Source organism: Rhinolophus ferrumequinum, chromosome 26 (assembly GCF_004115265.2).
Source record: "Rhinolophus ferrumequinum isolate MPI-CBG mRhiFer1 chromosome 26, mRhiFer1_v1.p, whole genome shotgun sequence".
Classification (NCBI taxonomy): Eukaryota; Metazoa; Chordata; class Mammalia; order Chiroptera; family Rhinolophidae; genus Rhinolophus; species Rhinolophus ferrumequinum.
The window spans coordinates 18,691,460-18,703,981 of NC_046309.1; the positions used below are offsets into that span (position 1 = coordinate 18,691,460).

The 12,522-nt window shown below is 38.3% G+C and overlaps 1 protein-coding gene across 4 annotated transcripts in view; it reads left to right on the forward strand.

Annotated features, from left to right (window-relative positions):
• The window catches only part of GRM8 (glutamate metabotropic receptor 8), a 682,520-nt gene that overhangs the window by 310,988 nt on the left and 359,010 nt on the right, over positions 1 to 12,522 (forward strand). For all 4 annotated transcript variants that reach the window (XM_033099301.1, XM_033099298.1, XM_033099300.1 and 1 more), the window contains exons 4-6: positions 5,650 to 5,785; positions 6,251 to 6,405; positions 7,583 to 7,720. In XM_033099301.1, coding sequence (XP_032955192.1) covers positions 5,650 to 5,785; positions 6,251 to 6,405; positions 7,583 to 7,720 — 429 coding nt within the window. The remainder of the gene's footprint in view (positions 1 to 5,649; positions 5,786 to 6,250; positions 6,406 to 7,582; positions 7,721 to 12,522) is intronic.

Consider the following 12,522-nt stretch of genomic DNA (forward strand, 5'->3'; position numbering starts at 1 on the left):
TTTGGGAGACAGCCCATTTCAATGGCAACTTCCTCTGAATGACAAACAGTCCAATTTTTTTAAAATTTCTTTTATGCCATTTATTTTTAAACACATATTTATATGCATGTTTTGTTTCCCTACTTGACTGAAAGGAGTTTGAAGGCAGGACTGCCCCACGACTATTTTTCCATACCAGCATTCAATATTACAGGTCTTGTGTGTAGTAACAAATATTTGTTGAAGTCTCTGTGTATCACACAGGGATAGGTGTTGTGTATGGTGGTAAATGTAACAGACAGGGTTCAGTAGTCAAGGAACTCATACGCTAGGGTGAAAACCATTTGTTTAAATACAATTATTGTGGTTGCTGTGGTGCAAAGGTGAAGGGGAAAACTAGACACCTCGGGAAAGTCTCCTGAGGACATGCATTTACAGGGGCAATTGGAAAGTTGTTCATTTTTACTTTTATTTTTGTTTTGTAGTAGGAAGCTTTATTTTTTATTTTTTGGCATCACATTTTTTAACAAACTTAAGATGTAAGTTATTGATCTTGTTATTTTTATTTTTTATTGAGGGTGAATTGGTTATATAGTGAAGAAGTTTAAGTCAGTTCTATAATCTGCATGACTTCTAAGTGTCCTAATTAAGTTCTTAATAGTCAATAGAAGAACTATATTTATGGAGCTATCAATTAGACTTACAAGGGGTGAGCTGCTAGATTTTTAAAATGAGTCTTTAAATTTACTTTATCTTATTTATCTTTATTTGTATCCATTCAACATTAAGCAATAGGTTTAGTCAATTATTGATGGGAGAATACGGTGGAAAAGTCTAGACTTGGAGTCAGACAGATCTGGCTTTGAACCTGGGTTCCAGCCTCTTGCTAGCTTTTGATACCCCTGTTTCTGAGGTTCTGCAGAAATATGAAATCAGAAATATGAGGATAATACCAACGTTAAAGTGCTGACATTAGGACTTGTGAGGTACCATAGAGCGAATGAGACTGGAAGGGGCAATCTCGTGTTGTATACTTAAAGTGTTCAGTTGAACAAATGACCTTTAAATTATCATTAAATAATCCAAAGGAAAACATTTACACAGGCAAGGAAGTCAGGAAATTCTAGAGAGCAGCCAATTGTACATTCCTCCATTCAACATTCTTTTCCTAAGTGCTAAGCTTTAAAAATGACTTTTTGCAGAACTGAGCACACCTGAAGAAAAGAAAAGTTAGTGTCCCTGGAATTGTACACAATCAGTACTCTTTCAGAGTGAGATATGGGACAATAGATGCAATTCTATTTTAGATGCATTCTTCAAAGGAGGGCAACTTCTCATTCTCCTACTAGCCCCGAGTCTAAATCAAGTTAGAATCTCTTTAAAAATTAAAACAGTACATAATGAACATTGTAGGAAAACATCCCTTGATTAAGACTGAATGTTTGACGAAATGTCACTGGCTTTTAACCAAACTCTAACAGTATATAAGGACTTCTTCTTCCTATGAAGTATAGGACTGTTTTATGGGATGATGTCATGTGTTACTGTATTTTAATATGTCTTATGCTGTTATCTTTCATCATTAGATAATTTTACATCCTTATCTGGCTTTTCTTATTTGTGCATCTTGTCATTCAATTATATTATAAGATTGCTGAGGACACACAATCTTTGAAGGTCGGTAGCTCCTGAAACACAGTAGACTATGAGTGCTTATGAATGGACTAACTGTCTGGCTTTTTGACAGATGTGAAGATAGAAAGTGTGAATGAGTTTCGGGGCTAAGAAAAGAATCCTAATCTTCTAACGCCAATCACTGGAGAAGCAATACAGTTCATGATTTAATAAAATATCTGTAAAGCATCAAATAGCAAAATGCCATGTGAGGCAAATTCTCCATTAGAGCTTGTTTAGCCAAAGTAAATTAATTATGCAGTCCCTCTTTCCTGGAAAATACAAATTGGCCAGGCTGACAAACATTGGGTGAGGAAGAGGAATAAAACAATACGAAATGGATTTAGACTCTAAAAATCCAAACTTACTAGCAATTTTTTACAAGCAAAAATGTTCAGTAGATTCTGAATGAATGAATAACTCAATGAATTCAGACTAAACCCTACGTCTGGATTGCCTGTTTGCCTCATCTGAAATAGTCATAACAAAAATTTTCCAGCCTTTGTTTCTTCTGGCTATGGAGTCAATAGTAATCTCTGAATGATACTTAGGATATGGCATGTCTTTAATGGGATGCTTAAGTAATCACAGCGATTTAATTAAAAGGGCAGTCATATTTTAAAACAGCTATTGTTCCCTAGAGAGTGTTACAGTTGGGTTTTACATTTCTACAGTTACCTAATGCTTCCACTCACCAGTTTTTGTTTGTTTGTTTTGTTTTGTTTTATCTATTTGTTTGTTTGCTTTTTAAAGACATTATACATGGTTTTCAACTTACCTCTAAACTTTGTCCCAAAATTTTCCTCCTCAACATATGTGGTCACTTCTCTCCATTCTCATTCATTGCCCCCATTCTCCAAAACAGAAATGTTCAGTAGATTCTGAATGAATGAAAATGAATGAATTCCGACTAAACCCTATGTCTGAATTGCCTGTTTGCCTCATCTGAAATAGTCATAATAAAAATTTCCATGCTCCATCATTCATCGTTTCTTGTTGTTGATTTAAATATGTCCTCTGATCTCTTCACTACCAGCTCTTCATCTACCTACTGTATCACCTGACAAAATTGTAATTACATTTCCCTTCTCTCTCCTTAGCTCCAGACCCACTTTTTCAGTTTGATGATCCATGGGTACTTCAAAAACAACCTCTTCTGAATCAAAATCATGCTTGTCTCCTCTGTATACCTGCTCACCCTTCTGTATTTCTTACTTGCTTAATGGTGGCATTACAGAAACTGGTCACAAAGGCCAAAACCTTAGCGTCAGGCTTAGTGGCTTCTCATTACTCCCTACTTTGATCAAATCAGTACAACCTAAATACCGGGGGTGCCAAAAAAATGTATACACATTTTAAGCGATGTTATCTATGTATTACTTTTCAAAGTTGAATTGAATTACATAGGAATGTGGAGTAAGATGTTCGCTCAAAAGATGGCATTAATCAAATGAATGCTAGCGTCAGTCATTGTCTTACAATTTTGATACAGCTTTTCCCTTTCTTAAAATGTGTATACATTTCTTTTGGCACCCTCTGTATATACGATTTCTATCTGCCAATCATACTTCAATAAGGCTGGGAAAAAGGTACAAAGCCCCGTCGATTCTAACACAGAAATTCTAACAGCTCCATCGGCTCTAGCTCAGCACCATAGCACTATGTTTCCCCACTGCCTGTCCCCGTAATCTCTTAACTGAGATCATTGCTTCCTGGTCTTTTCCAGTCCAGGTTGCCTTCTCCGGCAGCAATCCTCGGCCATTGTTCTTCCATAAAATGCAGTGTTTTTAGATGAGACATATTCATATGGGTTACTGAAACATTTAGTGAGGAGCTTAAGCGTTTTAATTATTCATAGTCTTCCACAGGCCCTGCACAGCCACACGTGACCTGGCCCCTGTTTGCCTCTCCTTTGTCTCACACTTCTCCCCATTGTTCGTTAACTCCACTGGCTCTTCCCTGTGCTTTCCCATGTTCTCTCCTGTTCTCTCTTCTCTTTGATCTCAACTAAGTGATACCACTTTCAAGAGGCTTTTCCTGAACACTCCTCAATCTCAATTAAGTTCTCTTGCTCTTCCTCATATGACCTGCCATAGGACCTGCCATAATTTATAATTATAAACTTTTTTTTTTTTTTTTGTAGTAGGCCTGGTTCACTCATCACATTTCTGAACTCTGTGAAGGCAGAGACCATGTCTGTTTTATTCACCATTGTATCTCACAGCCACCACACAGAGTCTGGCAGACTGTGGGCACTCAATACATATTTAGTGAAGGAATGAACCAATTATCCCAACTGTTAGGGGCATATTAGTAGGCAAGCTAACTACAGGCTCAGTCTGGGGGTTGTGGGCAATTTCCATCCTCAAAGAGCATATTGTAAGGTTAGGAAGAGAATTGCTATCACGGGGATAATTCTGACCATGTGCTAACTCAGAGAAAAGGAAACCTTCAGTACCCTAGCACTGTTACTCATACATTATTGCCACACATGTCACAAGACACTGGACACCCATTGTCTGGCTATTAGATATTTCTTCTTTGCTTGGTTACCTGAGATTTCTTTCTAAAGCATAAAGCTCATCCTGTGATTCTCCTGCTTAGGATCTTTCAGGGAGCTCCCTTTGTTGTCAAGATCAAGCTCAAATTATTTGGCATGTCTAACATAGTCATTCTCAACCTGGGCCTGACCGTTCTTTCCAACTCCAAACCCAGCCAGTCTCTACGATGAGCCACGATCAAGCAAGGTTCTTTCATACCTTGGTCTCTTTCAGAAATGTCCCACTTTTGTCCCTATATGGCTGTGTATTTTCCCTTTAAAATCCATCTTTTCCAACCTTTTGAGTTACAACTTCCTCTGTGCACCCATTGTATGGGATATTCTCTTAATTCTAAACTTTATCACATATTCCATGATGATTTTTTGGAAGGCCTATCCCCCAGACTGGATGGTAACTTCTTGTATTAGACTGTATATTCCCAGGGTCCAGCACAATGAGTAGCGTGTAATGGCATCCAGTAACTTGGGCGACTGAATGCATTGCTAATTGTTTGGAAGTAAAAATGCCTTTGCCTACTGACGCAATGGTACAAAGGGTGATTGAATTCTCAGCTGACTCAAAAAGCCTGTTTAAACCATAATAGAACTGAAAGATATTGCTGATATTACTTTTTTTCTCTAGTGTTAGCACATGTTATTTCTCTGCTCTATTGAAACTTAGAAATCTCTTTATTCTTCTTTATCCCAGCCCAGTGGCAGAGACCTTTTCTAAACTTTTCTCTTTGGTCTTTCATTGTCTTAGAAGGAGGGGCTAAAAGAAGAATTCTTTTTTTTTTTTTTTTCTGTGATAGTGGGATGGGATTTCTGCTGTCTTGATTTGCATGGTGGAGACATATGTCAACAGAGGGTTTGCATCTTTGGTACTTGCCTACGTCTCAAATAATCTTGAAGACCGCTTGTCTCATAACATGTCATTATGCTAATGCTTAAGCACCTTCCTGTAATACTATGCACTCTAAGATGAAATTAACTTTAATGGAGGTCTACTAATAAATAAAAGTAGTAAAAGGACCTTCTTGTTTAGTAGGTACTCTCACATATAAGGCTTATTCATGCTTTTTATTAATCTAGGCTTTTGTCCTTTGATTTATGTTAAATGAATCAAAACAGCCCTTCTTTGTTTGACTCCTTGACTCTTGTCACAGATTTTGTACACTTTGGTTTTCTTATAGACATCCACAAAAATAATCTTTAAACTTGGGAAAAATAAACCCTTGATGTATGAGTAAGTAATTGATGTAATTTATTTGATATATATATTATAATGTAAACAAACATGATTGTTTTTAATAGATGAGAATGACAGATGTTTCGTGAAACAATATCCTGTATCGAATCATGTGTTTTTATATATAGTAGCTAACCTCATTAAGTTTGTTAATTAAATAAATGCCCTTTCTGAATCCCTTTTTCTTTCCTTCTTTTCACAAAAACAGGTGGTGTTTGTATTGCTCAGTCACAGAAAATCCCACGTGAACCGAGACCTGGAGAATTTGAAAAAATTATCAGACGCCTGCTAGAAACACCTAATGCTCGGGCAGTGATTATGTTTGCCAATGAAGATGACATCAGGTGCTGGTTACTTTTCTTCCTTATGTAGGATCAGATTTGTGACATCCTTTTTTCCTAACATATTTCATGTTCAGTGTACAATCTTGTGAGACTTCACAGGAATTGCAACCTTCTCATGTAACTGCCGACTGCCTTCTGCTGCGCGGAGACACCACAGCCTTGCAGTTTCGAAGTCTGGAATGTCTATAGAGTGAAACCTGGGCCTGAAAGAAATGAGACAAATAAGGATGACAGCCAGAATGAAGTGAATGAGGTTAAGGATAAGGCTAATTAACAGGCGCTGGAGTTAAAGTCGCCAATATACTTCCTTTAGGAGATGATAAGACTCAGGCAGTTAGAATGATTGACTAATTGTTTAACGGTGACCTACTGAGTGTATATAACTCGATATAGCTGTCTCGGAACAGTCATACTTGCAGTGTTTCTTGATAAATGTGGTATCTTTATTTCTTTTTATTCCTATAGGAGGATATTAGAAGCAGCAAAAAAATTAAACCAAAGTGGGCATTTTCTCTGGATCGGCTCGGATAGCTGGGGATCCAAAATAGCACCTGTTTATCAGCAGGAGGAGATTGCTGAAGGGGCTGTGACGATTTTGCCCAAAAGAGCATCAATTGATGGTAAGGATGCAGCACAGTTTGTTTCATTCCAATTAAATCAAAGCTCAAAGGCATCGCCAGAGTAGCAGCATATGCAGTGATAGTGGGATGGGATTGCACCCCTTATTGATGACTCAGGAGAGAAGTTTTAGCTCTGATGGCAGAATTGCCAAGGGAGTAACTGTTTAACCCATGTATTTTTTAATTAGAAAAGAGTGCCTGTTAGATTTTTTCTTTATGAAACGGAATTATAGTTGGCCTTCGATATTTCCATGATGTTGGCCATTTGCTTGCTGTTGTCCTGTAAGTTTGCATATTTCCATGGGTATATATGATGGTTACAGTACTGTGGGGTAAGGATGCTTGCATCATAGAAAATGAAGACATGATGCTGGACTGACCCTGTGGACAAAATAAACACAACAGCAAAGATGAGGAGCATCCCTGAAAGGCACTCTGTCTCCCAAATATCTTTGCCAATGGTCTTGACAGTGATGGACACTCCCACCTTTCCCATTATTCTTTTGAGTAAGGCATTATTTCCAGGTGGTCTCTCTTCAATGAGGTTGTTACCTGAGCGGGCTGACACTTTAGCCCATTACCCACGACTCGAGAAGATTACATTAGTACTGATTAGTTAATTGAATTAGCTGAACATGGAACATATAGGACAGATAAATTCTGAGGTGGGTAGGAGCACAAAAACCTGGAACATTAACCCCTGCTAGGAGAGAGAGAGAGAGAGAGAGAGAGAGAGAGAGAGAGAGAGAGAGAGAGAAGGAAATGAGAAAAATCTGAGCTGGTTCTGAATATTTACCATGAGGATACTGGATACTGCCATTTGGAGACATAGAGGAGAGGGAGAGGTTGTGACAATGACACCAATAATAGGCTTTCCTGTTATGCTCATCCCTACAGCCAGGTGCCTGAATGGTGAATGGTGGGGTGGAGATATTGTTCACTGAGGCCCCTTGGCTTTTGTCATAAGGGAAGCTTTTGGCTGTCCCCATTTGTTAATATATATATATATATATATATATATATATATATATATATATATGTATATATATATTTATATATATATATATATTTCCATGCAATGATCACAATATAACTTAATATCCATTCAAAAGCTCTGACAGTATTTGGTTTTGATTTGGAAAGAATATTAAAATCATACCTTTCTTCTTTAAAATAGGGTTTGATCGATACTTTAGAAGCCGAACTCTTGCTAACAATCGAAGAAATGTGTGGTTTGCAGAATTTTGGGAGGAGAATTTCGGATGCAAATTAGGATCCCATGGAAAAAGGAACAGTCATATCAAGAAATGCACAGGTAGCCACTTAAATGTTTTCCTTGGTGCATTTGTTTTATTGCCTGAGGCAGGAAGTTTTTCTCTATGGATAATCATGAGGGTATTTTCTGGTTTCTTGTGTCTCTTTCTACAGTTTCTCAGTAGGTCTGAGCATACCCTGATCATGCAGCAAACTCAGGTGTATTCCTTGATTCTTAGAGTTAACCAACAAGTATTTATTAGACATGTGCCACATACCCAGCACTGGGGTATTTCAATCCTATTAAAAAGACATATTTTTTGAGATTCTACTTTGGGAAAGTACTTTGTTAGGGTTGGCGTGTTATAGACAAATAAGTAAGATGTGATATTGCTCTTCAGGAGCTTAAAATGTAGTGAAGATAATGGATCATAATAAATTGCTACAGACAGTTTTTTTTCAATCTGTGTCCCCTATAAAACTGTTCTCCCCTATATCCTGCATAGCACTAGTAGCTATGATTTTCGATGATTTATTTTCTGTATCTTGTGCTTAAAAATAATACCACAAGATTTAATTATATTAAATAATAACACAACATTTAATGATATTAAATGTTTTCTTATTTTGAATGTAAGAATGAAGCATTTTTTATTTGCAGATAACATGATTGGATACCTAGAAAAATCTTTGGTGTTTAAAAAATTATTTAGAGCTAAGTAGTAAATTTACAAGTTTGCAGATACAAGGTCAATATAAACATCTTTTTTAAAAATTCATTTTATGTAAAATGAATTATTTAAAAATTATTTATTTTTAAAAATTTATTATTTAAAAATTCATATTATATTAGAAAATAGTGCATGGAAAATGAAATTTAAAGGATATTGATTATACTATGATCAGAAAAACAAAAACATTAGGAATAATTTCGACAAAGATGCATAAATCCTCTACATTCATTACTACAAATCTCGAATGAGCATTTTATAACCATATACATCTCCCTCTCCAGCCCCCATATTTTGATACATCGTCCTTTCCCTCTGCTCACTTCCTTTGGAAATAGCTGTCCAAATAAAAGATACAATATGATAAATGCTAGAGCAGACATATAAGCAAATCGACAATGGGGATTGAAAATATGTGCCGGAGCGTGGAGGGGTGTGACTTCAGGCTTCCTGTGTGCCCGGCCCCGTTCCAGGAGCTGGGGGTGAGGAAGGGGGACGGAGTCTATTCTCACAGAGCTTATACTCGATTGTCAGGGGACAGACACTAAATCAGTAAATGTATAAAGAAACAGAGACTTCCAGATGCTGAGGCACGCTTGCGGGAAATACAGCCGAGTACTGTGAAAGGGTGAGTAGGTGGTATTGGCAGGGAGGGCGGCAATTAGATTGTGCGGTCAGAGAACACCAAGGAGGTGACAATTTGAGATGAGATCTGAATGGCAAGAAGGTGTCAGCCATGTGAAGATATGAGGGCAGCCCCTTCCAGGATCTACGTCAAGTCTCTTTTGTTCACGGTACAGAAAACAAAGTTCAGGGAGGCTGCAGAGAGTGAGAGTGAGACAGGGAGTGAGAGGGAGCGTGAGGGCAGATGAGGCTAAAGAAATACCTAGGCTGGGGTCAGGTTATGCAAGGTCTTCAAGTTCTTCCTAGAAGCTCCAGACCTGAGGGCTTTATTTTACCTGTCAGGTAGAATTACTTGAGGCTTTTTATCCTGGGCGTTGCTCAGATGCCTGTTTCAAAGAAGATTCCTCTGGCAGAAGCGTCAGGAGGGTTGGAGATCAGGGGCGAGAAAGGAGAAAGGCCAGGTCTGGCTTATCCAGGAGTTCTGGTATCGGGCCGTCACAGCCTAAATGAGGACCCGTGAGTTAGGGGCAGATCTCAGAGGACAGAAGTCCAGTAGGTAGTGTTTGCAGTACATGGTGAGTAATTAACGCTGGGGGTGGGAGTAAGTGATGGAAGTTCTGAATATCAAATCTCTACCAGCTCAGCCAGGAAAATGGTGATATACTTATTTAACCAAGAACAGGTTTGGAGGGACTAACTTGAATTTGGTTTTGAGGCAGCCCCATGAAACTGCCCAGCAGGTGGCAGCATAAGGTCTGGGACCCCACGGAGCTTTCAGCACTAAATACAGATTAGGGAATGGCAGGTAGAGACCAGGAAGTTAGAGACAAGGGCAGAGGTGCAGATGCCATAGGGGACTGAGCAGAGAGAAGGGAGGACCACTGAAGACTCTAGGGGAGAAGCCAGGAAAGGAAACTGAGCAAAGTGAGTCTGGGAAGAAGATGAACTGGAAGCTAATGTCTTCCCAGTCTCCAGGAGAGAAGATGGGCTACATATATGTAGTTTCTGAAAGGTGAGGCTGAGGCATAGGAAATATGATAGAGAGATGCAAATTGGGAGACAGACCCAGAATAGAGGAAATGGAAGAAAGAATACCTTTTCAAGAAGTTTGGCAGAAAAAGGAAGTAGCCATAGTAGGAGAACTTGAGAAAGAGGCAGCAGGGCTTGTGGAAGTTTTCCTTAGAAAGAGCACATTTAAGCATGTTTTCAGACAAACCTAGTATTTAGAAGGAATTACTGGAGAAAGAGAAATTAAATGTGGAGTAGGATTTTTGACGGAAACTTTAAAGATAGGCATGAAAACTGTTATCTTTAAATACTGTGATTAAATTGGTGGCGGGGGAAGATACAGCCAAACACATACATAAGCAGAGGGGGAAAATCCTATGATTAAATACTAAATTTGGAAAAAGACACGAAGGACGTTCAGAAAATGTATGACTAAGTTCAAGTGATACAGTTCATAGCTTCGTGGAGAAGGTGAGTGCTTGATACAAAGAAAGATTTCAGAAACAGCATCCAAGATGAGGGCAGAGGTGGATGAGCGGGAGATGTGTGAAGAACAGTGCAGAGGTCTGGCTTATTGGAGGGGACGGTGCTTGTTAACGAATAAAGGGAAATCAAGGGGCCAGTTTAATAGTATTTGAAAGGAGAGTTCATGCGCCGAGTACCCTCTATGTTTTTCATTCAGATATATTTTACACTGTACTTCATTCTGAATTCTGAATTTGATCATCTACTCATTCATATCCTATTATTGTTTAGACTATATTAATGAAAATCCACCAGTTAATAAAATGGATGAACAAGATTTTTAGTTACATATATGTTATATGTGATAAAATTGGTGAGAAATTAGTTATTCATTAATCACATAACTTTTTAACAGACTGTTTTCAGAATAACCAGCTTCTCCAAACTCATATTCTCCAAAAATGTTGATGGACATAGATTTCCTTTTAGCATCTGTGGATGGTGGGTACTGGATACTTGTTTCAGGTATAAATATAGAATAGGGTTGTAAGTAGACTCCTGACATGGCGCCATATCTGCTTTAGATTCCTTTGATTTTATGTGGGTGTTGCTAACAGTATAACCATTTGTCCAGTTAGAACTCTTTCTATTGCAATGGAAATGGTGTTGACTCCAAGTGCTAGTGCAAGCACACTGTTAGGCAACACGGGCAATAAACAGATTTGCATGCAAATTGCATTGTGGGTGATACTGAAATAACTTGCCTGTGGGTAGAAAATAAATAAATAATGCAATATCCTAAACAACAACAACAACAACAAAACAGTAACACATGAACATTTCCAGATGGTGAGAGAAGATACTTGTATCCCAAATTACCATTTGTTTTGGGGGAGAAGAGAAGATGATACATAGCGCGTCAATGGTCAAATGTACTTAAGAGGAAATATCGACAGGATATTCATGAGCAGAAGTGTCCAGGGTGTGAAAATTATTTATACTTCCAATTCCACCTAATTCAGAAGTGAATTTGTACAGATGTGCGAGTTTCAATATTTGGCCTTACAAGGTTCACGTTTTAACCATGCACAATGAGTCCAAAAGTTAGGGAACTCTGTGAAAGTGGCATATCTACAAGGCCCGTTTTGCTGCATTTAGAGCATTGTTTGTGAGTTATGTTTTGAGTACAATTTTACCTTTAGCAATGGTAATCTGGAAACGTAATTATCTGCTTCCATTGGGGGTGATACAGGCAATGATGTATTTATGTGCATAAGAGAGTACTTCTCAGCAGGGTAGGGCTTCTGTCATGTCAATTTTCAGGAGCTAGAATGTCTTCAAGGAGACTCCTCTTCCTAAAATTCACTCAGCAGAGTTTTCTGAGATGATTTTCCTTCCCAGACTCTCAGGGAAGCTTTGAAAAAGATGCGATACTACTGTTAACTTTGATATGCTGGCCAAATTCCAAAGTGAAGTAATTCCTACCATCCACTTAGCTATTTATGAAGTTATTATTGCTTCTGAGAGCTGCTGAGTTCTGAAAACTACTGCTACTTAATCCTACTTAAAATTCCCTTTGTCTCCTGAAGAAGAAAAAAGGATTCTTTTATACTTGTTATCAGTGGTGATAGGTGTTATTTTATAGACATTTCTCTGACTTCTCCTTTTTTTCCTTGCTTTGGTCTACTCTCAGCCTTAATACCTTTCCAGTCCTCCAAACAGATACCCATATCGTCCCTCAAGAATTGTGGGTCTTCATCATCTCTCCCTGTCTTCGCAGATTTTCCACACCCCTATTTCCCTACTCAGGCCTCTGCCTGAACTCCTCTTCCACTGTTCCCCTTCACCTCATTTTTTCTGTTTTCCACCTCTCTGATCAGCTCCTTACCTGACATTGTTTTGTTCAGGAAGACTGCCACTGGCAGTGGGGGAGAATTTCTTTTGAGGTCTCACTGAACTTTTTTAATGGCTGCCATTCTGATTTGTTGTCTTTTAGCAAGCCCTGGTAGTGAACATTGCAGGGACCTGAGTATGT